The 27,840-nt window shown below is 44.7% G+C and overlaps 1 protein-coding gene across 1 annotated transcript in view; it reads right to left on the bottom strand.

The window, feature by feature from the left end:
* Positions 1 to 27,840, bottom strand: part of MTMR9 (myotubularin related protein 9) — a 632,238-nt gene that overhangs the window by 450,146 nt on the left and 154,252 nt on the right. The window contains exon 3 of the mRNA XM_069605728.1: positions 4,039 to 4,164. Coding sequence (XP_069461829.1) covers positions 4,039 to 4,164 — 126 coding nt within the window. The remainder of the gene's footprint in view (positions 1 to 4,038; positions 4,165 to 27,840) is intronic.

Here is a 27,840-nt window from a genome sequence, read left to right as displayed (position 1 = left end):
GAAGTGAGCCCCTTTTCCTAAATGACTTGTGAAACGCCCAGGAGTGTTGCATCATGGTCTTCCTACATCATGGACGCTATGCGAAGTTTGAATTGAAAATAATAAAACCCTGTTAGGCCACCAAACAGTTGTTTCAAGAGTCTCTGAAAGACAGCAGCTGCAGAAGCCAATACGAAGGGCATGCCTTTGTATCTAAAGGACCAAGGGTGTGACAAACTATGTTAGATGATGTGCATCCTCGGCAAGAACTACAGGGTGGTAAGCTGAGGATAGGTCCAAAGTTGTTTAGTACTTTGCAGGTCTCATAGTGGTCAGCATCTCATTGATGTTGGGCAAAGGGTGCCTATCAACGCAGACGTTGAAATTTAAATATCTGAGATCTACACACATTCTTATGCAACTGCCACTTTAGCACACAATCACTATGGGGGCTGACCATTCCGACTACTCAAAGGGTTCAATGTCATGTTCACACAGCTTTCCTAGCTTCTTTTCTAAAGCATCCTTTGTGCCAATGGGAATGTTCTCGACTTGATGCATCACTGGCTTTGCCCCTCCCTTCAATCCAATGCACTGCTGAAATCCTTTAAGCATACCAATCTTCTCATTGAATACAAGGGGAAATGTTTTAGCAATTCCTTCCTTGGATGAGAAATCATGCGTGGTGGCACAGAGTATAGGTCTTTCTTCACCAGGGTGTACTTTGATCTGTAGGGCAGCCTGCTCTTCCCATCCTACCACTGATGATCCATTTTCTGTCACATATAGGTTGCAGAAGACATCTCTCTCCTTGAACTCGAGAGCAACAGATGTATATCCCAGAATCATGATGGGGCTCTTACCTACGTGGGAGGGTCTCAACTCATGCAACTGTCCTTTCAATTCATCCTCAAAAACAGTGACGTCTACAATTGTGTAGGGAGAGCCAGTATCCACCATTACAGCCAATGGAATGTTATTTATCTCGATGCGCACACGCACAGCCCCTTCCTTACCCATAGGGCTGACCGGGAGTATGTGGAAACTGAGCAGGCTGCTGGGCCCTCCAATCTCTTCAAAGGATCAGATACTGCTCCTCCCCTCGGCACTCTTGCACACACTGCAATAGTACCCAACTACGCCAAACTGGAAACATTCTACAGTAGCGGCAGGACACACTGGTGTGTCTGCACTTTTGACATCTCCACTGTGGGCGAGCAGGTTGAATGCTTGCCCCATGGGAAGTTCCAAGGGGGTTAGGGGATGTCTCGCCTCAATTTATCACGTGTTCAATGTGTGCCATGGTACAGACACTGATCCCTTCTTGACCAAGGCTACAGTGATGTCACCGTTTTCATCTCCCTCATTCTCTATCAATTCCATTTCATAAGCGGTGGACTCTTGCTGGAACACTGTCATGCTGGAACACTGTCATACACTTTCTCCCTAATTCCATTGTCCTGGCGATTTCGATGGCCTGTTAGTGTAAGATCTTTCTCTTGCCACAACCTTTGCTGAATGTGAGGGTCAGCAGTATGGAGCACAAGTTGATATCTTAGGTATTCGCCAGCAACACCTGTAAACTTGCAAGTGGCAATCAGACCACTCAAAGATGCAACGTAGCTATCCAGAGTTTCCTCGTAATGAAAGAATACCTTTCTAATACAACGTTTTATTACCAAAATGTTTCTCAAGTTTCACATGGGCTGTCTCGTACTTTCTTAATGTGCTTGATTCACCAGCACCTTCCAAATTGGTCACTTCAGGCAAGGTGCGGAAAATCCATAGTGCCTCTGCTTCTGTGCAGTTCAGAAGAGAAGCCTTCCTCAACTCATCATTGAACTTTAGTCCCCCGATGGCTCCGAGGTAAACTTGGAAGAAATCCGTCCAATGCTCCCATGTAATGGGATGGCCCCCAGATGTGGCAGGGAAAGGCAAGGGGGGTACATTTTGCATGGTGTTCTCCTCTTTAACACCACAGCCACTAAGTATGAGGAAGCTGCAAAACCACTATTGCTGAGCAAAAGAGGCATCTGATGTGATCTTCTCCACAAGTACTGAGGCAAGGAAAACGGCATCCAATGCAGGCAACCCATTATAATTCTTTTTGCACACTTGTCACCCAAAAGTACTGGGACGGGGAAGATGACGCTCGATGAAGGCCGCTTTTTGCCACCACCAAGATGGGGGCACACACAGCCAAAGTCAATATGGCTGCACGCACGGCATGCATGAGGGTCTTTTCCTCTAGCGTGTGGGACCACTGTGTGGGCACAAACCACCACTCGCAGCAGCACGAGCCAAGCCCCCAAAAAAGTGACCCTGTACCAAGAGGGACCGGCTTGTGGCCCACAGCTGCCCAGGGGCGTCGGAAGAAGCTTTGCTAAGTTGGCATCACATTGCGGTGCCATGCAGCATCCAACTACTGGCACCCAGGGGTCTCCGCCATGGTTGCAACCTCTCTCGCCCTCAATGCATTTATTGTGCATTTGAATGGCGCAATAAATAAATGTTGTATTGCTCGTGGCCAATGTGTAGTAAAAAAAAAGAAAAAGAAAAAAAAGAGGTGGGCAGTCAAGTAAGGTAAGGGAAATGGGTTTATTACACGAGACCCCAAGGCGCTGCTGCACACTGCTCCGGGTATGTTAAATGTTAAAGGTATTTGTACCGCGCACCGTCACCAACGGAATTGGTCCCCAGGCGCTCAGGCTGATCTGTAAACGATAAAGGTGGGATGGGTTAGTAAGGTAAAGAAGGGAGTAGGATAGTGAGAGGAGTGGTGTTCTGTTGGCAACTTCAACTCAGTATACACCGGGTACTGAGCTTTGGTGCTGGTATCGGATCAGAGTCAGTCCGCGTGTGCTGTTGTTCCGGCTTATGTGTTGTTGCAGTGTTGTGAAGTGCATGCGGCTTGTTGTGCAAGAGATGGTTGTGTGAGTTTTTGAGTTAGATAAGTATGCAGAGTTTGAGCTTATATTGGTTAGTGGGTTACCTGACCTTTACCATGCTAACATTCGTAGTCCAGTCTGAGTGTGACGCCTGTTGGCCCTTCATATTCCCATCTAGACGCGGCGCCGGCCAATGATTAGGACTCCATACAGGAGTGGTCATGCCAACCCTCACACCCCCATGCCAGTCAATCATACTCCTGTATCATTCGCAAATGGTGGCGCTCCCAATGACACGGGAGATTGCATCAAAACAGTGATTCCAAGCCGCTGCCTAGAGTGCCACATGTAGGCTGAACAGGCAGAAGGCTGGGTCAATAATGGAGAATAAATGCAGCTCAACTTCAAGGGGGAGGGACATCTTGGGCGAGGTTGCCTTTCTTTTTTTTTACATGTATCAGCCCTTCTGCCTTAATAAAGCAAAAAGCGAGGGTACCTTCGCAAACATTTATTTCTCAATACCTCAAAAACTTATCTTGGTTGAATAATCTTGAGAAAGAGTTTTGTGGGACGGGGGAGAGGAAAGTCTGGGCATGCGGTCCCGTCTCATTTCTTAAAAAAATGTTCACCACTTGGTAAAAATACGTAGTACAAAAATAAAAAAAAATCATGGTGAAAAAACAATTTAGGGGAAAGTGCAGGAGTTGTTCTTAATTTCACATCATACAACATACTCCGAGATGCATCACTTTCACACCCACCATAGAAATAGTATTGCCTTCCAAACTACATTAACGCCCGAGAAAGTCTACACACTGAATCCAGCGCTTACCAAATCCACAGTGATGCAATAGAGCCCAACCAGGAACCACACATCTCCTACTCCTTCAAAATGATCCCACATATGTTCACGAACAATTCTAGAACACATTTAAGTGTAATTGTCTTTTGAATTAATAGCATAACATGAGAGGCTGGCTAATTATGGTACATGTTTGATTTCCATTATCTGGCACAAAAAATAGGTGCTTAGTGATGAAGTCGCACTCTGCGCATGTCTTACTGCCATTGTTTTTGTACGTTCCCTTTTCGAGGCAATGTAGAAGGACTCCTTCAGCCAATGAACACAAGAGCAACACATTTGTGCACCAAGAATGGGGAAGGGACTTACCATTGAACTGAGCTGTTCAAACTCGCGCTCGGGAAGAAAGGAGTGCCACCCATCCTCAATTACTTCGAACATGGGCCGGTAAAAGAAAGGGTACATCAGTGTGATGGAATCCAGAGTCGACAATGCCTGCAGGGAGTGGAAAATAAGAAAAAAATACATTAAAAGTTGGCAAAATAATTTCAATTAAAGTGAAGAAAAGCTATCCTACCATACAATGTAATAATGCTACCCCAATATTTTGTGCCAAGAAGCCAATCTATTTACCAAAGATGGACACACTGTGTCCAAAGCATAGATATCCGAGGCAATAGGCAGCATAATAACCATCATTCTATGTTAGTATTTAGTATTGTAGTACATGTTGAGCGGTTATGATCAGTCATACAGCGCTTTTAATGCTGCCGCAAACAGGTCTATTTCAAATGACAGCTTCTGTTGAAACCTCCATACAAAACATCAACTTAATTATTCTTGAGACTTTATGCAGAGCCACGTGCATTTATTATTATTGGTGCTTTATAAGGAGCAGCGTGCAAGATAAAACCACTTCCGAGAACTAGAAGAAAGAAAAGACTGGGGAGGAGGGGCCGGAGGGAGACTAGGAAAGATGAGCGGTGTGGCGAAACCATGGTATTCGTCCCTTCTCCCCCTAGGGGGAGCCTCCCTTTGAGGCCAGGGAGCCGCTCAGCAAAACCCTCCGTGGGGGGTGTGGGGGGGCTGGGGAGGGGGGGACAGGGCTTGGGCAAGCAGGACCTAACTGGGAGAGTCTCGGCTCTAGGTGACAAGGACCATTCACAGCGTGAACTCCCTATACACAAGATTATAACTGCTTATATGGGAGTAAGTAATCTGGGTAATACTTCTATCCATTTGCCTCAAGATCGTGACAAGATCTCCATGTATGTAACACCAGATAATGATGAACTTTCTACTTGTTTAACGTGTACTGAAGAATATGCCCCCCAGCCCCGTCATTGCAGGAAAAAGAATAAAGGGACCAGTGGCCCCTTGAGTGGAGAAGAAGGAACCCAACGCCGGTGGAGAAGAAGGAACCCAACACTGAAGCGAGTCCCAGACATGAGGATGTCAGCAAAGAGAAGAGCCGCACAGAACCACAGAGTCCACTGTAGCAGGGGGGAAGCGGACGTGCAAGGGAGAAGCCGTCCACCCCACACAGCAACGCACAAGGTCTAAGAAGCAGAGGCTGCACAAGTGAACCGTACCCGTATTGGAGTTCCAGTACGAAAGGAGGGCTGGGTCCTCAACATTAAATCAAGAACCAACAAGAAAGGGATAGAGAATCCTGTACAGAGGGGAGACCCTCGTGATGGAATGTCCTGCAGGGGCAGTCATGCTGTACTGTGCAGCCGGCAGTGACATCACAATCAAGTGGAGGAACGATCCCTCTACTCTGCGTAAGAGTACAAAGGCTGCTAGAGTCGACAAGCCTACTGAAGAGGAGGCATCAACTGGTTTGCCCCAAAAGACTGAGTATAAAATGCTGAATGTGAGTGTTGGTTGCATTCGGCATAGGTAAAAAAGATCAGACCTAAAATTACCGAACTGGTTGAGCGGGAGTGTCCCTCGCACCCCTAGTTCGGCGTTTTTGGATTCAGGGGTTGCGGCGGTATCCACCGCTGTGGGATATATTGACCCAACTTAGCTGTACTTCCCCCACATCACCAAGCTGCATTTGAGCAGAAACAACAAAATGGCTGTGCAGGCTCCTGTAAGCACCATTGCCTCAAAACTGCGCTTTGCAGTGACAAAAAGATGGCTGCCCCATCTTGCCAAGCACAAATTGTGCAGGATGGAACAAGAGGGCACACTGAGGAAGCCTGCCAGTGTGTTCTTACATATGCAAAAGAAATAGAGTGAAAAAGCAGCGCTGTTTTGCTGCCAGCCCAAAGTCCCCATTGAAAAGGGGGTATTTTACCTTAAAATGATGCTGCTCTGATGCTATTTTGATCCGTTCTTCCTTAAACTACTGTTAGTAATAAGGCCCTGCCATGCCCATTCATATCCCCATCGTGCTTCAGCAAAACCAAGCATGACCCCTGAATGACAGGCTCTGTCATACTAAATCTGAGAAAAATCAAAGAAACTTCAATTTCCACTGCACGGGGGAAAAAGCTTCACTTAAGTTACAAAGTGTCAAGGATCAGTAATTCAAAGAAACTCTAGCTCTGGACTATGTCAATTTCAATGCGTAGGTGGTTCTAAAGTACTGCCTAAAAGAAAATAACTATAGCTGCAAAACAGTGTGGGAATCCAGATGGAAATTCAAAAACCGAATTTGAAAGCAAAGTGCTAGCAGCTTGCACCACATGTGTAAAAATGGGCTTCACAAACTAAAAGGAGAAAAATGCTTGTTTGATAGTACTAGGTTGAACAAAAAATTCTTGCGTAGCAATGTGAAAGGCGATTGTACTGTGAAAATGCAAAGTTTGAAACAGTTCTTTTCAGCAGGATTTCTTCCAATTTAGAGCAAAAATAAATACAATTAAATCAAACTTCAGTGGCTGCATGGGGGGGGAGGGGGAAATCGGCCCAAGACAGGTTTCTGATGAGGACAGAATCAAAAGGGGCCCTCTCAGTAGATACTAACACCCCTGTGATAATTACTAGGTTGGACAGAATCTGGTCTGGGCTGAACCCTCTGACAATGGAACATCCGGGACACGGATGTGCGAAGTGGATAAGGGGCAATACACCTTCAATCAAGCTGGGAAAACCCCATCCTCCCTCTGGGGGAAGTGACAGTTGGTGGTAGCTGAAAAGGAAAAAAATGGCCAGTGTAGGACAAAGTATGCCATTTGTTTCAAAATACTATTTTATTAAGAAAGTTCAAAGACAGTTATCTTTGCAACAGAACTTTGCAAAAATGTAAAAAATGTGTAGTTTAAATGTGATTTTTGTGGCTTTCAAATAAGAGGTCTTGGCTGTCAATAGCATGTATGGGACATAAACGCCAGAAGAATGTGAATCATGGGGAAAGGACACATGATGGAGTGTTAAAAAGTAACAGAAATAGGCCCCCTGATAGTATGAACACACATGCAAAGTCACAGAATTTTAGGGCGAACATTTCACACTGTAAATGACCAAAGATTATTAAACAAACAAAACAATGTCACAGATTGCAGAGTTGAACTGCAATGGTCTGCATAAAATATGTAACCTGTTTATGTAATTTGCTAAGAGACTTCAACTGTATAAATTTACCATTTGTGGCAAAATCGGATTTTAGCTAAACTAACTGTGGGAGGTTTTTGAACATTGTAAAATTCACATCATAAATCTGACATCCTGCCCTTGAAATCCAACCAGCTGAGAGCGAGGCAGGGACTAGCATCCCTGACTAATCCAGTGGGTTAGAGGTGTGTTTAGCTAAGCCTTCCCAGCCATATACTTCTACGATGTCACTATGCATTATTTAATAAAATAAAAAAAAAATGACAGGACTCTAGAAACACACTCTCTTCCTGAAGTTCTGCGCTGTGCTCCTGATCTGCTCCATTCATCTTGCTGATTCCAACTATAAGGCCAAAGCATTGCCGACCCTGCAAAACCCAAGCATAGTCGATTCCTACCCCAGCAAGGCCAGTGATCCAGAATCAACCCACTAATTTCCCCCATTAGAAAGGGGAAAGCTGCAATACCTTTCGCATCCTGAAGTCAGACTTGCTTGCTGCCCACTAACTACTTGCCCACTGACTGCATCCAGCGGTACCTGTGCCATCCAGTGACCGGAAATGCCCAGCTGTTTGCTACCCAGTGAACAGACCTTGCCCAGCTGACTTTTGCAAGATGCGCCGCTGTGTGATGACCAGACCCTGTTAACTGTCCAAAATCCCAAAACCAAAAAGTGGACTGTGAGCATAATCCCCACCCCACAGAAACGCATATCTTGCCTTGCCTTGCCTTTGTCCTTGTCCCACTCTCTCTAAGTAGTCAGATTTATACCTGGGTAACTTGATGAAACTAGTAGAATTATCAGTGCACCTGTCCCTGACTTTCTAACGTGTTAACAACATCTCTTTTATTAATTTTGTCTCCTGTAAATTATAAGCCCTTAGTTATATTTTGAATAATCAAACTAATTTCCATATATTTAATTGTTGGGGCTGAGCACTGGTGTGACAAGATTGACCTCGCAAATCAACCTCAGAGCTTACCGTGTTCCTCCTTAACAATATAGCCTAGATAATTTAGTGTAACATTTTCCTTTCTTTCATAACAGATTCTCAGTTTTGATTGCTCTATTCATCTAAAAACAAACCTCACTCTACCTTCCAAATCCCTCTCAATTTACCAGCTAGAGACCTATTTTCACCTCTATATTGTCTATATTATTAAAATTGTTTGGGTAATTTAAATCGGGAATTGAGGAAATTGCAACAACGTGTCATTTGGCTGCAGCATGCTCTAAACTTTGCACTTGTTTTCTAATTGTATGAATTTTGCTGATCCATTGCCTTGTGAGTGCCAGTGATATAACATACCTGCTATTGTGATAAAACATATGTATATTATAATTTAACCACACATTCATTCCTTGTAAAATTTGAGTGTTATTTTAGGCCTTTGCCAAGGGTTTAAAGTTTTGCCTCTTAATGAGGGAAGGTCGGATTGTGATTCCGTTTTCTCCCTCTTATTCCTGACTACCTGCTTCTTTCTATCCACTCAGAATTCGATTATTTGTGGGTTGAGGGAATATTGTAGGGGGAAACCTTAACTTGGGTGCTATCCTTCCTAAAATCAAAAAGGTGCTCCTATTCAATTGTGCAGTGTATATGTTCTGGGAGAAGGTTCATTAAGTGCATTGCTTACATTTCTATTGGTGATTGCTGACCCATTTTAAAAATTGTACGATTTCCTTTGAATTTTTAAAATAAATAAATATTGTATTTTCACCAACCGGCCCGGTTCATGGTTCATTGTGACCCAGGGTATTTGAAAAAGGGGGTGTGATACGAGTGGTGTACAATCTCAAATTGAATTTGCATAAAATAAAGAGAAAGGCATGTCAATTGAGCGTTACATCCTAGGCTAATGGTGTGTGTGTGTGTAGCCGGATTGAAATCCTTAAACTTGGGGGCTCGTCGCCAGGATTGGGTTTTGGTTGCCACCCGTGACAGTCTAACACAGCAGACTAACCTGCAAGGTAGGGATACTTTGTGTAGTTGTAATACTGGGTTACACGGTACAGGCGCCTCCCCAAAAACAAATACTCCAAGTACCAGGCATGTGTCTAAAAATGAAAGCTAAATCAACCCCAAAATAGACAGAAAGCAATAGAATACAGGTTACCCTTACATAAATAAATTAATAGAGAAAGAACATGTCCAAAATGACCGTAGTAGAGATCAATAGGGAGCACCTTCTGCACAAGCTATTTGTCAGAGGTGAATGGCCAGAACAAGATGAAAAAGTCTGGCTAGAAGAAACACAATAGGTCACCGCCATAGACATGGATACATGGCGGGACGGTGGCCTATTACATCAAGCATGAGTTTTATATGACCCCACAAATTTAAAGGAGGAGCAAATTAAAATTGCCAGAATCGCAGCCTACATGTATCTCCACATGTATCTCCACATGGGAGTGATGCGGGAAAAGCATGAGGAAAATACTGGCGCAGAATCAATCTGAACTATTAAATGAAATCCGGACAGATCTAAATTTAGCAGAACAAAAATTACAAAAGAGCCAAGAGTTGGAGGTAGAATCTGGAAATTACATCATAAAATTAAAAGAGGACTTGGCTCTCCAACAGCAGAATAATGCAGATCAAGAGACCCAATTAGAGGCATTGAAAGAGTGTAGGGAAAAGGTTGACTCTCTGCAAGAGAGTCAACAGAAGTTAAAACAAATAAATTATAATAGAGCCTGCGCAGAGCAGATAGTTACCCTACAAGATCAGATAGAGAAATTGAAAGAGGAAAATAATAAATTAATGAGACCTCCACTCTCAAGCAGAATTTGATCAGGAGCGCCAAAAATTAAATACCATCAAGCAACAAAGGGATGACCTGGCTGAACAGAGAGGCACGCTAAATCAGGAGAAAGATGCCCTATGTCAGGAAGTAAGTAAACTAAAAACAGAGTTACAGGGAAGTGAGTTAGGCCCCCAAGAACTAAATGAACTCAAAACAGAATATGGGAATCTACTGGAGCACGCCAGACGGATAGAAGGTGCTCTGGAAGAGAAACTATACAGGCAGCACAAAGAAATAACGAGGCCCTCAGTGAGGAGAATGATGGGCTCCACAAACAAGTGTCAGCGCAAGAGTGGGTTATACAGGCCAGTAAAACCCAGATAGCCGAACAAAAGGCTCAGATCTTTGCCTATCATCAAGAGATAGGGGCTGAGAAAGAAAAACTAGCGAGGTTGGCGAATAAGTATCCCAGATTTAATACAAACTGGAGGGACCCCAAACAGGTAGAGAGGGTCAGGGCAACCCCTGATCATAGTATGATGACCTCTCTACTAAGGGACTCGCATCAATTTAATCCTGCTGCTGACTTCATGGCTACCGGTTCATATGAGCTGGAAACCATGAGGCCATCAGAATTGAGTAGGCCAAGCATAATGGAGCTGACAGGTCAGCGCCCCCCAGGAATTGATAGAAGGGCGACCCTGTGCAGGTACAAAAACATAAAGGCTGTCTCTGACCAGGAAACCTCCTATGAGGAGAGGGTCAGGGAATCAGACCTGCAGGGCAGGAGCACTACCTCCAAAAGGGACCACTTGGTTCAATTTGCTCAGGAACAACAGGAAAAGAGGCCCCTCTAAGAGCATCCTGAAGACCTCCACCCAATCAGGGCAGTGGGAGGGATACTCTGCCAACCCTGGGAGTCAGAAGACTACTCTCCTGTGCACCGCAGGAGTGAAGAAACTAGGCCCCACCATTCTGCAAGCCCCTCAAGCTCACAGAATCAGGGAGCGCCTAAATGATCATGAGGGGACCATAAGTAGCAGTGCCTCTGAGTCTGAGGGCGAGTGGACTCTGGTGACTAAGCCAAGGAAGGCAAAAAACTCGAGAGTTATGACAAAAGACCCCATTAGGCAGATTAAGGCCATTAGGAGTTTCATAACCCCATACCACAGAAATGCAAAATATTCTGTCTGGGAACACTTAGAACTCTATGAGCAGACGATGGACACTTTTCATCGGAAAGACAACCAGAACTACATAGGAGTATGTTAAATAGACCTTCTCTCGCGAGTACTCCAGCTTGTTTGCTGGACTGGAGGACCAGAACCATTCAAGATGGTCCACCTACTGTCATGGCCACAGGCCCCAGAACACAAAAACCACACCATCTAGTGATGAGGGCAATGGGTCACTTGACTCACTTATGTCACATTGGGACCTATATACACAGGGGCCCTGACTGGATTTAGTCCTGCGCCTTTGGCGCCAGGCTCATATAGAGATGTGAGCAGGAACACTATTTCAGTGCAGGAGTGCTTTTATTTTACAAGAACTTTACAGGAGCTGAAAGCCTTTATCCCAGAGAACATCCTCATGTGCTGACTCATCGGGTGTGGTAGGCAGGCTGAACTTGGTGGGTGTGGATTCAGAGGCTCAGCTATATAAGCTGCTCCATCCTTAAGGCTGTGGAATATTTTTATCCACGCCAATGCGCCACACTGCACCCCTTTGCCAATGGGGAAAGAAATCTGCCAAAAATGGAGACGATAATCGCTCTGCGAACTAGAATCTGAAAAATTTTGCATGGTGCATAAACCACAAAAGAGCTGCACACCCTGACACACACACACACAGGCAACGTTGGTATAAAAACAGGAATCACTGCTGTCATCTGTCACCTGAAACAAGGCCCCAGAAAGGCAAAATCCAAAAATACCCTTAAAAATTCTGTCATTGTCCCAGAGAATTATGGAAAGGAAAGTGTGCTGAAATCATGGATTCTCCAAGCAGTCAGAGGAATCCAGGCATCACTGCCTGACAGCTGCCTAATGAAATTGACTGTCAAACCTAGTTTAAATGGGGTTTCTTTTTCCTGAGGAAGTGAAAAATCCGCCTGTTTAAAGCATTTTTCTGTGAAGGGCTCAATTACTTTATAATGTCAAACTCCATTATAAACTCTGTTCATTTTATATCTTTTAAATAAAAGATTGTAGGTGAATTGTACAGGAACACAGTCTGGAGTAAATCAATCATTTAATTCTGATCCGACAGTGCCTGGACTGGGAAAGATGACATCTCAGCTTGACACTCCCTTGCTACAGGAAGGCTTGGGTGATGCTAATGGTTCCCGCAGAATGACAACCAGCAATACAATGGGACCTCAGTAGACTTTCTTCTGGGGCTGAGCCAAACAACAAAGGACAGGCTGAGCATTGACCTCTGTTAGGAGGGGCAGGAACTTCTTCCTCCAGGAAGGGAACACACCCCCCCCCTGATCAAAAGACTGGACAGCTGCTACCTGAAAAGGGGAGTTACCAAGGAGAACTTTGATGTTAAATCCTTATTTTTGATTAAAGTTTAGAACTCTAACTGAGCAACCTAAAGAGGAACAAATCTGAAAATTGGCACACATTAAACTAATTTCAGGCTTGTGATTTGAAGACATTGAGGAAACTTGTACCCTTTATGGAACCAAAGTTATGAAAAATGTATTCTTGTAGCAGAACGATCAATGTTGCAAACCGAAAAATTGTATGAACATGATCCACTGATCAGCGCCCAGAGATGTACCGAAGTAGAAATGATTAAGCCAAACCGTTATAGTTGAAATTGATAAAAAACAAATCCGTAGAATGACCAAGACAGCTCGCACAAGGATGGGGAGTGAATGTGAATGCAGACAATCGGATATAAAATGTGTGTGTCCAATCTTATTAGGGTACATAATGTTAGAAATGTACATTTGTGCAAATGTTATGTTTTTGGTAAAAAATCAAGGTGGGAGTTCCTAAATCCCCTCATAAGGATGACCGCTCTGTTCAGACTGCCAACCAGGACGAAGCACATGCCTGCAGCCACTCACAGACATGGGGGGGTGTTTTTGAAGTTCTGCCCACACCATAAACTTTGCTATGGATAAATATAGGAGTTTCACTACACATAGACAGACTGCTTCCAGAACCCAACCAGATGTCCGCGCAGCCCCTTATTCCAGAACTCTTCATCTTGTAGCCGACTCCAGATTTCTTTGCAGAATCCAGACTTTAGCATTGCAGAACTCTGCTAGCTTGACCCAATTGCAAACCTCCAGAACTTAAAAGAATAATTCTGATTCAGCTTGGCTTGCTACCATTAAGGCTTGCCCGCTGAAACTTGCATCTTGTCTTCTGCCGTGTCCAGTAACCAGAAGGGCCCATCCTAATCCAACCTGAGGCGTATTCCAAAATTGACCAGAACCGCGCCGCTGATCCAAATCCCTCCAGAAGTGCCCTGAACCTGTAGACCTGATCCACCCTATGACCAGAGCTGACGGTCCAATTTAATTTCAAAGGCCTGTAAGTATAATAGGAAGAACAGTGACCCATAATATATCTGCATTGTATTGTCCCAATATCAACCCATCCCATCTTTAAATTCAGAACCGTAGTATTGTTGGAATCCTTCTTGCGCTGATTGTCTCACCTGTGTTACAAAACCATAACTCCTTAGTGATTTTGAACAACTAAAGTAAATCCCAGAAATCGAGTATCCACCACAGACTGGTTGCGCTGGCCAGGTAGCTGTGAAGTTTCAAGTGTGGCATTCTCTTTTTCATAGTCCTTAATATAGTATAAGAAAACTCATCTTTTATTTTTAAAACCGAATTCCCGTTTCCATTTTTGTGCCTATTTTGCAAAAACGCCTCTCACTAAAACTTCTAACTTCTTCAGTGTTAATTGGAACAGTGTATTTGACCAGTTTTTCTCCAATATCGCATAGTAAAAGTTTGCCGCAAATTCGCAATTTTAGCCAAAGTTACATGTGTCTTTTGCCCATTTCAAAGTGCTTCTTCCATCCCATCCTGATCTGAAGTGTGTATTGTTGTTTATATTATAGCTCATGTGTGTTAGGACTTGTTTAGAGTTGCTTTCCTTCAGAACTTTGCTCCATTTAAGCATTTTTGCACCCTTTTGCATTATTTTTCAAAGCCATTCTCACCTGTCAGTTTAAAAGTGTAATTTGCCAAAACGGTTTTCCTCTCTTGTTTGGGGCAGGAAGATTGCCTATAAACTCTAGAACTTGTCTTTCATTCCTGAATACCTGCTGGTTAGTCACATTGGTGTAGGATTGCTCATTTGTATTTCAACAAAACTTTGCAGGGGGAATCTTAACCTAAACGCTATCTGTGCACAAAACAAAACTGTTTTTCCTCTGTTTCTATTCTGCATTAATATATGCAAATTCAATTGCTTTGCTTATTTTTGAATTGCATTGTCACCCTTTGGGCGATTGCTGCGCTATATGTGTGTGTGATTTCAGTATGAAATCAATAAATCTTTACCATTACAAACTAGCCTGATTCCTGGCTCAGTGTGACCTGGGGGGTATTTTGAGACTGGTGTGATATGAGTGGTATATCATTCAGAATATTGGACTTCTAGACAAAAATAAATAAGGGTTTCATCATGCGCTACATGCTAGGCGAGACCTGGGTGAGTGCCTGATTGAAATCCCTTACAAGGCCGGTGCTTCGCGTTACTGTGCACTCGCGTGCAACGTGACGCTCACTGCCGCTTGGACCCGTTTATTTACCTTTGAAACCAGGCGTTCTCCTGCAGACTCATCTCCTGACATCCAGTGATCTTGATCCTGACGCCGCAGCACCGCACTCCGCATACACAAACTCGGACCCTGTGAAGAAGAAGAAGAAAGACAAGGTTAGAACATCCTTCCTAGTGCCACACCGCATTTGAATCCTGCGCTCCGCCTAGTTAACAATTTACCAGCTACTGTATCGCTGGAGCTTTGTTCCTCATTCCCTCTGGCTGTCACCTCCAGCTCCGCAGCTTCTGCCGGGCCGGCAACATAACCTGCAAGGGAAGAAAGCAAAAGAGCAAACATCAAAAGTGGAAGGGACAGCAATACAAGAAAACAAACTTTGCAAAACAACAAAAACAGACGAGGAAAGACAAAGGCAAACAGGAACACTTACCTGAAGTATAGTGGCTTAGTCGCAGCAGGACTGGACTACCACGTGCAAGGGACCAGTCAAGCGCCCCTGCCAGAAGCAGCAGGACAGAGTGCTCGCCAGACCTAATCAACAGGTGAGCCTTCCAGGGACAGCGCATCCCACGGGTACCACGATTTGGGAGAAGGTGTCTGGAAGGGTATCAGGCGCGCAAGCTGGCATACTCACGCCCCCTATTCTCCACGCAGGAGCAGTCTCGAGCAGCATCACCTATTACCACCAGTCACCACATAAGCGCAGAGGGCAAAGTCGGACCCGAGCGACCTCACCCTCGGGAGGGCTGCAACCGTGCCCCAATGTCTCCGCAGAGACCAGGTGAGTGTAACACCTACAGGGCGTCCACATCTTGAAACACTTTTCCGCCCACAGAAACCCCCCCCCCACCCCAAGAGGCTCCCAAAGCGGCCTACAATCTGCAGTGCAGGGAACATCAGGCCCCACAAGAATTTGTGCAGGAGCTAAAACGCGCCTTTGCACAAACCACTACTAGGGTGCACCCGGATAGCAGGAGTTTATAACTACCTTCTTTCATGCGCTCCCAAAGTATATTATGACCAGTTGGTGAGGGACTTCCACAATAAAAGATCTCTGGACTGGGTCATAGAGCAGGCGACCCACATTTATGAAGTCCAAAAACCTGCTGAAAATTAAAATCTGGCCAATAACCCCAAACCAGCCAACACCCCTGCTGCTGCTAAGGTGGCGGAGGTGAAGGTTGCTCCCATTCTAGACCTAGAAATGGGGGAGCCTAAAAATGTACCTACACAAAATCAGAGACCAGGAAGGCCTTCTGGCCAATCACAAACAGATGTCAGTCAGGAAGGTAATCCCACCAATGGAACTCCTAACTCCACTGAAGTCCCAGATACAAGGGCAACCAACCAATCTTGGGTTATGTATGGTCCCCCCCAGCCCAAGGGGGGGATCCAATCAGGCAAGTACTCCCCCCGGAAACATCCCTCCTAACTTCCCTCAGGAGGACAGTAAAACCCCAAATCCCGGGTTAAGTTTCTTTCCACAGTACCCTCAAAACACCAACCCGCAGGACAACCGTCCTTTCTTTCCCCGCTTTCAGGAAACCAGACAACCCAATCCGGGAGAGGGGAGGCCAAGGGTGGAGGGTTACCAAAATTCACAATATCCAGGGTACTATGGGAGAAGGGATAGTTACCCTTCCTGTGGCCCACCAAGATTTGAACAGAGACCCCCCGTACCAGCCGGAACGGGTGTCCCAACTAGAGCGCCAGGTCCAGAACCTTACCCAGGATCTGGGTCACATGTTGAGGGCTCAACAGAACCCTCAGATGAACATTGCGGCTAAGAACCCCACAAACCAAGAGTCTGGCACCCCAGAACAATGGCGGGGAGAGAACCCTGACAACTCCCCGGTTCCAGAGGAGGCGGCACGGGGGGAAAGGGGGTGTAAAGCCCTACGGGAAGCTTCCTTCCACACTCGTGAAAAGCCCCTGGACACCTTGGAACTCTAAACAAAAATCTCTTGCCCCTGAGAATCTGCAACCCAGGGAAAAGAGGGGGGTAGGAGAAATGAAGCAAAAAGGCCCATTTTGGGGAGGAAGTTAGTGTCCTCCAGTTTGAAGACAAAGAATCCTTGGAGGATTCTGGGGGGAAAAAAATCTACTTCAGGGACGGGGGAAACTCCTCCCAAACAAATATGGGTCCCATGAGATCTAATTGAAGACTGGGTGGATGTGGGGACTGATTCAGAATCGCCCATCCTGGAACCCCAGAATGAGCATCCAGAAAGTCAAATATTAAAGGAGACATCCCAAACCTCACAAACCGATTCTGGCGACTGCCTCCAAGAAGGGGAGGGGGCAGGCCAGAATCAGAAAAACAGGATTCCCAAACGTCCCAAACCAATTCTGGTAACTGTCTCCACAAAAGGGGGTAGGGGGCAGCCCAGAATCGGACAAAGGGGAGCCTGAAACTACCCAAATATCAGAATGTCAAATTTTAATTTCAAATTCCCAAACTCCAACACAGAATTATGCCCAAACTACCCCTGTGTCGGAGTCCAAAATAAAGAAATTGACCACCGGAGGAGAAAGAAGGTATATGCTACGCCTCCGTCCAAGTGCAAGGGCAAAGTGCAATTCCAGCACTGGTGGATTCTGGATCCCAAGCCACTCTGTCAAAAAGGGCCTTTGAACAGCTAAATTCAGGAAGGGGGAGGGGGAGAGAAACCAGATCCCTCTCACCCATCTTCCTGGACAACTCCAGAACTTCGACAGGAATGAAATTCCTGTCGAGGGTACTGAAGAGCTGGAAATTAGAATAGGGTGACAGAAGATGAAGCACCCGGGCATAGTCGTGGCTCCAGAGGGAACTAGGGAATGACATCCTTTGTAAGTTGTCTCCCCTAATAGACTGTGTGGACAAGGTACTCTGGACCGAGACTCACAGGCCAATAAAATTAAGACAGAGTGTCTTAACCATGTTAGTCTAAATGGCACATGCCACATGTTTGAACAACAATCAGATCAAATTAAGGTTCATCTTCAAAACAAATACCCAACGTCACAATAATTGCTGTAGGACAACAAACTGGTGATGGAAACTACTCTCCATTCCTGAAAATCAACCTTTCCTCCAGTTTTAAGTGGTATTCCACAGTGGAAGAAAATACATTGGAATTCTATACCAATTCACAATCTTAAAATCCCAATTATATAGCCAAAATTGATAACAACCCAGCACACACTGTAGCTGGCATTCAGAAGAAGGGCGAACAGCTCTTCTTCCCGATTCAGTTAAATGACGGGAAGGTGTCTGTTCTCACCAGAGTTGACTCGAATAGCGAAGAAAGCTTCATCAGCAAAGTATTATTCAGGAAAATCCCAAAAGACCAGACCCTGCCTGCTGTGGAGTCAGCTTATCAGAGGGTATGGGGCCTGGAAATCCCCCACTCCAAGCATCTTCTGCTTAGAAGTTGTATGCTAAAAATGGTTATAGGTGACATAATTGCATAGAACATAATTGTTGGGTCGTGCAAGGTGTTCCTTCTGCCTTTTACATGGGCAGTCATATCCTCAACCGACTCGAAATTAATTTGGATCCCAGTTATTGCCAAGCTTGGTCCCAACTGGAGAGTAAATCTCAGGGCCCTGGCAGTCCTCAAGAAAGCCTTCCGGTCAGCCCCATTGCTACCATAGGCAATTTAAGTTCAAAAATGGAGAAGAGGTCACCATCCCAGGCCTAGCCTACAGAATTTGCATGCCCAAGTGATAACTGACAGGAGAGAAATGGGTCCATATTAATCAGCAAAAGAATTGTCACCCTAGGCACACTTGCAGCGTATTGAGGAGCCAAGAGAAAATCAAATAGGAGACATCTGAAGCATGAGAATAAGAAAAGAAGAATGAGAAGGGAACAATGAATTTATAAGTATAATTATACAACAGAGTATTTTTCTTCACTATAAATTGTCATTATTGAAAGCATGTGTGTCCCACTGCTGTCATTCTTCCAGGTGAGCAGTCAGTGGGAAATTGTAGTAACCGGTTTGTGATTATTTCATAGATTCATACTAGTTGCACCTTCATCACCAAGAAGGACCTCCCCGGGGACCAACAAAGGAAAGATCCAAGAGAAAGCTGTGGGTATCCTTACACGCTCCAACGAGAGACAGCAAGAGAATCGTGCCGAACCGCTCCCAGATGACGAAGGACTTAACAGGAAGGAACCCCTTTTCCCACCTGATGAATCCCACTTTCCCCTACTCTCCCTCGACAAGGAATCTCAGAAAATTCGGGGGGGGGGGGTTTGTGGGATAAATGGACCCAACTCAGCTGTACTTCCCCACATCACCAAGATGCATTTCAGCAGAAACAAAATGGCTGTGTTGGCTCCAGGCTCCAGTAAGCACCATTGCCTCAAAATTGCGTTTTGCAGTGACAAAAAGATGGCTGCACCATCTTGCCTAGCACATATTGTGCAGGATGGAACACGGGGGCACACTGAGAAAGCCTGCCAATGTGTTCTTACATATGCAAAAGAAATAGAGTGAAAAAGCATCGCTGTTTTGCTGCCAGCCCAAAGTCCACATTCAAAAGGGGGTATTTTACCTTAAAATGCTGCTGCTCTGACGCCATCTGTTCTTCCTTAAACTACTGTTACTAATAAGGCCCTGCCATGCCCATTCATATCCCCATTGTGCTTCAGCAAAACCAAGCATGACCCCTGAATGAAAGACTGTCAAACCAAATCTGAGAAAAAGAAACTTCATTATCCAGCGCACAGGAAAAAGCTTCACTTTTAAGTTACAAAGTGTCAAGGATCAGTAATTCAAATAAACTCCAGCTCTGGGCTATGTCAATTTCAGTGCATAGGTGGTTCAAATAAACTACTGCCTAAAAGAATAACTATAGCTGCAAAACATTGTGAGAATCCAGATGGAAAGTCAAACACCGAATTTGAAAGCAAAGTGCTAGCAGCTTGCACCACATGTGTAAAAATGGGCTTTGCAAACTAAAGGAGAAAAATGCTTGTTTGAGAGTACTAGGTTGAACAAAACTTCTTGCCTAGCAATGTGAAAGAGGATTGTACTGGGAAAATACAATGTAAGAAATTAATCTAATAAACAGGGTTTCTTCCAATTTAGAGCAAAAATAAATACAATTAAATCAAACTTCAGTGGCTGCATGGGGGAGGAATCAGACTAAGACAGGTTTCTGCTGAGAGGATGACAGAAACAAAACAGGCCCTCTCGGTAGATACCAACACCCCTGTGATAATTACTAGGTTGGACAGAATCTGGTCTGGGCTAAACCCTCGGACACTGGAACTTCTAAGGACACGGATATGTGAAGTGGATAAGGGGCAATACACCTTCAAATCAAGCTAGGAAAACCCCATCCTCCCTCTGGGGGAAGTGACAGTTGGTGGTAGCTGAAAAGGAAAAAAATGGGCCAGTGTAGGACAAAGGATGCCCATTTGTTTCAAAAGACTATTTTATAAAGAAATTTCGAAGACAGTTATCTTTGCAAAAGGACTTGCAAAAATGTAAAAAACTAGTAGTTTAAATGTGATTTTTGTGGTTTTCAAATAAGAGGTCTTGGCTGTCAATAGCATGTATGGGACACGAACGCCAGAAGAATGTGAATCATTGGGGAAAAAGACACATGGAGTGTTAAATATTAACAGAAATAGGCCCCCTGATAGTATGTATGCGCGTGCAAAGTCACAATTTTAGGCCGAACATTTCACACTGGAAATGACCAAAGATTATTAAACATACAAAACAATGTCTCACAGATTGCAGAGTTGGACTGGACTGCAATGGTCTGCATAAAATATGTAACCTGTTTATGTAATTTGTGAAGAGACTTCAACTGTATAAATGTACCATTTGTGGCAAAATCAGATTTTAGCTAAAGTAACGGTGGGAGGTTTTTGAACATTGTAAAACTCACATCATAAATCGGACATCCTGCCCTTGAAATCCAACCAGCTGAGAGCAAGGCGGGGACTAGCACCCCTGACCAATCCAGTGGGTTAGAGGTGTGTTTAACTAAGCCTGCCGAGTCATATACTTCTATGATGTCACTATGCATTATGAATAAGAGTCCATGACATGACTCTAGACACACACACACTCTTCCTGAAGATCCGCGCTGCGTTCCTGATCTGCTCTATTCATCTTGCTGATTCCAACTACAAGGCCAAAGCATTGCTGACCCTACTGCAGAGCCCGCTGCAAAACCAAAGCATAGCCGATTCCTAACCCAGCAAGGCCAGTGATTCAGAATCAACCTACTAATCTCCCATTAAAAAGGGGAAAGCTGTGGTACTTTTTGCATCCTGAAATCAGGCTGGCTTGCTGCCCACTAACTGCTTGCCCACTGCATCCAGGGGGTACCTGTGCCACCCAGTGACCCGAACTGCACAGCTGTTCGTTACTCTGTGATCAGACCTTGCCCAGATGACTTTTGTCAGGTGTGCCACCGTGTGGTGACCATACCCTAATGACTGTCCGAAAATCCCAAAACCAAAAAGTGGACCGAGTATAATCCCCACCCCACAGAAACACATAGCTTACCTTGCCTTGCCTTGCCTTTGTCCTTGTCCCACTCTCCAAGTAGTCAGATTTGTAACCTGTTGAAACTGGTAGAATTATCTGTGTACCTGTCCTTGACTTTATAACGTGTTAGCACCATCTCCTTTATTAATTTTCACTCGTGTAAATTATAAACCCTTAGTTATATTTTGAATAATCAAGCTAATTTCCATATATTTATTGTTGGGGCTGAAGACTGGGGTGACGAGGTTGACCTCGCGAATCAACCTCAGAGCTTACCGAGTTCCTCCTTAACAATATAGCCTAGATAATTTAGTACAAGTAACATTTTCCTTTCTTTCAAAAACGATTTTCTCACTTTTGACTGCTCTATTTATCCAGCCAAATCACCAGCTAGAGATCTATTTTCACCTCTATCCCCCCAGCCCAAACTCCAAATCAGAGTATTCCACCCATTTTCATTAAAAACCGTTTGGGTAATTTAAAGCGGGAATTGAGGAAATTGCAACTTTTCAACTTGTCATTTGGCTGCAGCATGCTCTAAACGTCCACTCATTTTCGAATTGTATGCCTTTTGCTATAAAATACCTGCTATTGTGATGAAACGTATGTATATTATAATTTAACAACACATCAATTATTTGTAAAATTCGAGTGTTATTTTAGGCCTTTGCCAAGGGTTTAAAGTCTGTTTTGCCTCTTATTCTGTGAGGGGAAAGTCAGATTGTGATTCTGTTTCCCTCTTTTTGCCGACTACCTGCTGGTTCTTTCTATCCACTCAGAATTTGATTATTTGTGGGTTGAGTGAATAATGCAGGGGGGAACCTTAACTTGGTTGCTATCTTTCCTAAAATCAAAAAGTGCTCCTATTCAATTGTGCAGTGTAAATGTTCTGGGGGAAGGTTAATTAAGTGCATTGCTTCCTTTTCTATTGTAATTATCACCCCATTGGCGATTGCTGCCCCATATTAAAAATTGTACGACTTCCTTTGAATTTTAAAAGTAAATAAATATTGTATTTTCACCAACCGGCCTGGTTCATGGCCCATTGTGACCGGGGGTATTTGAAAAAGGGGGTGTGATACAAGTTGTGTATCATCGCAAATTGAATTTGCATAAAATAAAGAGAAAGGCCTATCAATTGAGCGCTACATCCTAGGCTGAGATCAAGGTGTGTGTCGTCTGATTGAAATCCTTAACACTGCACACATGGAAGAGAAATTGGGGGACAATTGCACTATTTCCAAAAAGCTTGAATTACTAAATGCAGTAAAGTGGGCTTTGGTATTTTGAGCTTTTCGGAATTAGCAATGATAACGTACATCTGCATCAACACAAGGAGCAAACCAAGCACAGTAAAGCCATGCCATGAAGAAGCGTTTCCCAGGGAGCAGACCAAACACTGACCCAGGTAGCTGGGTTGCGCAGCGAAGGAGGCGATATTAAAAGAACTAAATAATGATGTGGGTTACGGGAGTCAGAGAAACCCAAGAAATGCATGCTGGTGATGCCCAGCAATAATATTGTCTAAGGAGCAGCAACAGGGCCTGGAGGACCCCACGGAGGTACCGAATGGAACCGAACTAGGAGGGTCTCAAAGTAAGGAATTAAGGGAAACAAGGATCCCAACATTAAAAGGCACCACCAAGTTGAATATATATTGAGAATTACTGTGACGCTTTAAGAGTGTGTGAGGCGAGGATTAACAAACTTTGTTTCTAAGAGACCTTTATGAACAAACACTTCCTTGGGATGTATAAGAGAACCTCTTTGGCAATTTTTAGAACACTTTTCTTCCTCGGAAACAAGTGCTTTATTCAGCCAGAAACCTAGTGAACTTGGCCAGGCAGAGTGGGAAGCATAGTGCTCTGGCTATTTAAGTTGTACTTTGTTATATAGTGGTAGGGCCCGATAGGATTGTGAGAAGGATTTACTTAGTTTTAGAGGACTGGCAGGCACCCTTAAGTTTAATTTCTTAGGTAGGGAAAAACCTATTTGCAATAGGGACAAATATGCCTTTTCTTTAGTCAATTAAAACACTTGAAATGTCCTTGTCGAGTCAGACTCCTCCTTCTGGTTCGGCACAGAAGGAACACAGGATTGAAGAAACTGGCCTGCTGTGAATGAGGAAGCTCCATTGCAGAGGTAAAACTTATACATATAAAACAGAAGCAGATACAAGAATACAAGAACACTTACTTTGGAAATTCTTTGCACTATGCCAAATAATCACTGTGCTTGTCTCAAAGCGCAGAGGCTTGTCTGGGCTTTGTTTGACGTATCCAGACCATGACCTGTGGAGCAAATGATGAAGTGGAAGGGGGACGGCGGGGAACTGAATGGGAGGAAGCTTTTGTGCACGTCGATCCAGGCAAAGTAAATCATTTATCAGAATTGAAGAAATTAGTTTCAGATCCTGGCATTCACGATCCAGTATAGGGTTTCAAATATCTGTACAGATACCAAGAGATCTGAATACGTTGTTCAATGTGAATTACTTGCCTCTTTTCTCTTATGTTAAACAGGATTTAGACAGGTGGGGCAGGGTGCAATGGTTTTGGATGGTGAGGTTGAACTGTATTAAGATGACTTCACGCCAAGTTCCGATTTCTGTTTCAGATGAAGATTTGAAGAAATTAGGAGGGTTACTTAAGGTGTCTGTAAGAGATGTAATGTTTTCAAGAGGACGGTTTACGCTTGATAGAGGTATTGCTGATTTTAAGTGTGGGTTTGTGATGAACTTGAGCTGTGCTCAAGTGGACCCCTGAAGCAAGTCTGCTTTTATTACCTGGGAGAATGTTTAATTTCTCCCACAAAACTACAAAATGGTAGTTCTGAGATTCCCACTTCTAGTGGCCAAGTCAAGACAAGATTGTGTGGAAGTGAATGGAGAAACAGGCTAAGGAGAGTGCAATGGGGCAGATCTCGGTCCTTCTGTGAGCAGCGAGAGTCTGGCTAAGGTTTGTGCAAAACGTACTAGTGCTATGAGTAAGAGTAAGAAAAGGTTGCTCACTGTAGTGCCTACTTAACTCCACAGCATGGTCACCCTCCCTCTATACTAAAATGTGCCCATCCTACAGGGGACAGGACCAGAGCTTTTTACAGAGCTAAGTTCTTCAATTTGAATAGGTGGGTTGAACCGGTGTACACGCTGGGGGCTTTCCCTTAATTTATGCTAATTCCACCTTCTGATAATGCCCACCAGATCCCGCCCCCTACACCCAAACACCTCCCCAGATGCATTTGAGATCCTCAACTACATCTTATTATGGGTCTGGAAGGTGTGAATACGGACTATGGACTAGCCACTGTGTTGAATAGCTTTTTAACAACTAGGCCCCATTCCCTTTTCACCATCCTTAGGAGTGAATACCAAGCATAAGACTAGTGGAGGGATGAACTTTGCACAAAAAGGTTCTGGAAGACAGTTTGACCAAATCTGGAGTCTGACCAAGCAGTATTGGTCAGGACCAAAGGCACAAAGCTTGAAAAAAAAGGCGGCCTGGGAACCACTTAACTAATCACCTGCCAAAGGACAAGTTACTGGATAGTCCCAGCCTTGGCCTTTTCTTTGGCAGCATGTGCACGGAGACACTTAGGAGCCGCCTTGCCCTGTAGTCTGTACAATTCTGAGATACATGAAACTATCCACTAGGAAAAGATGCCTTAGTGTGTTTCCTCCCAGGCTAGGATCTGCCAAAAATCATGCATAATCCATCATCCCTTCTAAATTTGAGAGCTGTGGCAATGTCTAGTGCATGGATGGTCCACTGGGTGTTTGAACCGAGACAAAAAAAAGTGATCAAAACCACTTCTTTATTGACATGAAATGAAGATATAACTTAAGAGATATGGGTGGGATGCAGAACCAATTTCTCTCTATAAAAGCCTGTATAGAGTTGAGTTGTTGAAAAAAAAGCCGATATCTCAAGGGTGCCTATGGAACGGGTCAAGGCCACTAGGAAGGCATACTGCCAACACACTAGTTTGATGCCATAAGTGGAATGGTCTATGTACTAGCACCAACGCTACATTCAGATCCCAAACCAAGTGCGGCTAACGCGCCGGCAGGAACAACTCCTATTAATCAAAAACAACGCTAGAGTTCGAAGAAGATAGAGAGTCAGAACTCCTGCAGGCTCCTATGGCAGCCAAATCAGTATAACAAGCAATCTGTATGCAAGCTACGCCAAGTGTGAGATGAAGAAAAGCACTTGATCCAAGGAGCATGTAACCAGTTCAATCCTTTGACCAGAGGCATACAGCCACCGCCCCTTGATTCTGTATTGGTGGGATAAAACATGGGGACATTCTGAAGAAATGTCGGCCCTAGATGCAGTAGCCGCTTGTAGGTCTGTAAACCAAAACCTTTCAAGCCAATGAGGAGTCAAAAGAATCGGGGACAATCTCTGGAGCGGTTGCTGTTTGTCAATCCCCTTGTGATCAAGTAGAATTGACAGGAAGGAACACCAGACCTCCCCAGGAGGTGAAGCAAAAATTAAAGCACTTGATGTTGAAGGGAGGATTCGAAAAGATCCACTTGGAAGTGTCCCTTAGCACTGAAACAGCTGCGCTACAACACCTGAAGAACGCTTTGTGACAAATCAATGGATTCAGTCACTTCTCCCCGGGGGGGGGGGGTGGGGGAGCCTTTCCCTTGTGAGACTAGGGTGGTGAGACTGCTATGCAATATTCCCCCTTGGGGTGGTAGAAAGCAGGCTCTCATGGGGAGAGACTCCTCTATTGGGCATATGAACTCCCGTTCTGATGATGAACTGCCTTTACACCTCACTCAATCCAACAAAGCTCTCTCCATGAAACCAGAATCCTCCTCCATCTGTTACAGCAACACCTCTGACAAAGATAAATAGCTGCTTGATAATGAGAGTAGACACAAAGGGGAGGATAAAGAGCTGCCTGACACTGGGACGAAGAAACCCAATTGAGTCAGGTTGAGCATGGCACTAACACAAAGAAAGGACTATGGCACTAAACTGGGGAAGTCTCAGTTTAGCAAAATAAAAGTGGTAAGAGCAAAGCAATGGCGAGAGACTTGGGAGATTCAAATTGGCTCCAGAGAACAGGGAGCAAGGAACTCTGGAGAGCCAAGAAGCTTGCAGAAACAAGTGTCTGGAGAAAACCTTAACGAAAGAAGCCTACCGAGAGACTGGAAGGAGATCAGTGTCTCAGGAGAGAAGCACCCATTAGAGGTAGTCGCCGGAGAATGGGAGGAGAGAGAAAAACTCTGTGCTGATACCATCTACACAACGGTATCCCGAGCGGTACTTGAGAACGAAGGGAAGCTAAGAGGTGGTGGACAGAAACTGGAAGAAGAGAGAACCCCTCTCTGTACCAATACCATCCACACAGGGGTATCCCGAGCGGGACCCAAGAACGAAGAGAAGCCAAGAGACATTGTGACGAACAGTGACCAAGAAGAGGAGAACACGAGAAATCCTCTGAAGATACTGACATGGGTGAAATACGTCCAAGCAAAATTGGAGGCAGAATGACAGCAAATACTAGAAGCATCCTGTGGGAAAAAAGAAAGTCCCAGAGAAGAACGCCAACCCAGTGACGAAGACCCTAACACGGGAAGGTAATGGGGAGAGCGGGAGAGCGGGGGAGAGGGCTGGCTATAGTAGATGGCTAAAACCCAATTTGAATACTGACAGGAAGAGTGAGAATAGTTATGGGACTCTCATACTTGTCACAGTAGTACCAAAAACCATAAAAAGAGTGAGAATAACTACTGTACTCCTCATACTCGTCCGAAAAGTATTGAATGCAATATGAAGAGTGATATTCCCTACAGAACCATTCCCTCCCTACCCAGGGAATGGTATAATCCTGAGCAGAGTCAAGTTGACACTAGGTACGATTCACAGATCCCAGTGAGAAAATAAACAGACAGACAAGAAGTGATCCATTGATTGACTGATTGATTGATAGGTTATTTATAATGCACCTATACAAAAGTGTTTCAAGGTGCAATCAGGCAGGGAGGGGGACACAGGGCTCAACAAGACAAGCGATCTCACTAGGCCTAGTATCATTAAGATTGTGCAAGTGTGCAGGCAAAAAGTGCAGGGGAAGGGGGAGGAGAGCACCCAGTAGAACAGTGCCCTGGGATAAGTGCAGGAAGGCAGGGCCTCCAAGGGGAACATGCCCCCAAAGTGCAAGGAAGGCCAGGTGGCAGTGCAGGAGGGCCCAAAGACAATTGCTAAGGACTGGGTGGGGCGGAAGGCGTCCTATATGACTACAGGAGCACCAGGCAGCCAGTCAATGTAACAGCAGGAGGAAGGGAGGGATAGCAGAAGGAAGGCAGTGGAAAGTTAGCAAGGGAGAGTCAGAGAGAAAGAAGTGGAGAAAAGTAAGGTCTTGAGGGACTTCCAGAACTGAAGGAGGTCCGGCTCAAGGCAGAGAGTGGAAGGGAGGCCATTCCAGAGGGAGGCACCTGCAAAGGAAAGAGGAAAGAGATCTACCGCCCAGTCTTGCTTGGAGAAGCAACTCACCGTAGAGAATTAGAAGTAGAAAAGTGGAGGTCTCTGGAAGGAAGATACTTAGGAAGAGGGTTGGAGATCGTGCAGGCCCC

The sequence above is a fragment of the Ambystoma mexicanum genome, chromosome 4p, assembly GCF_040938575.1.
Source record: "Ambystoma mexicanum isolate Mex_15411 chromosome 4p, UKY_AmexF1_1, whole genome shotgun sequence".
NCBI classification, from domain to species: Eukaryota; Metazoa; Chordata; class Amphibia; order Caudata; family Ambystomatidae; genus Ambystoma; species Ambystoma mexicanum.
This window is presented reverse-complemented; position numbering and strand designations above follow the sequence as displayed.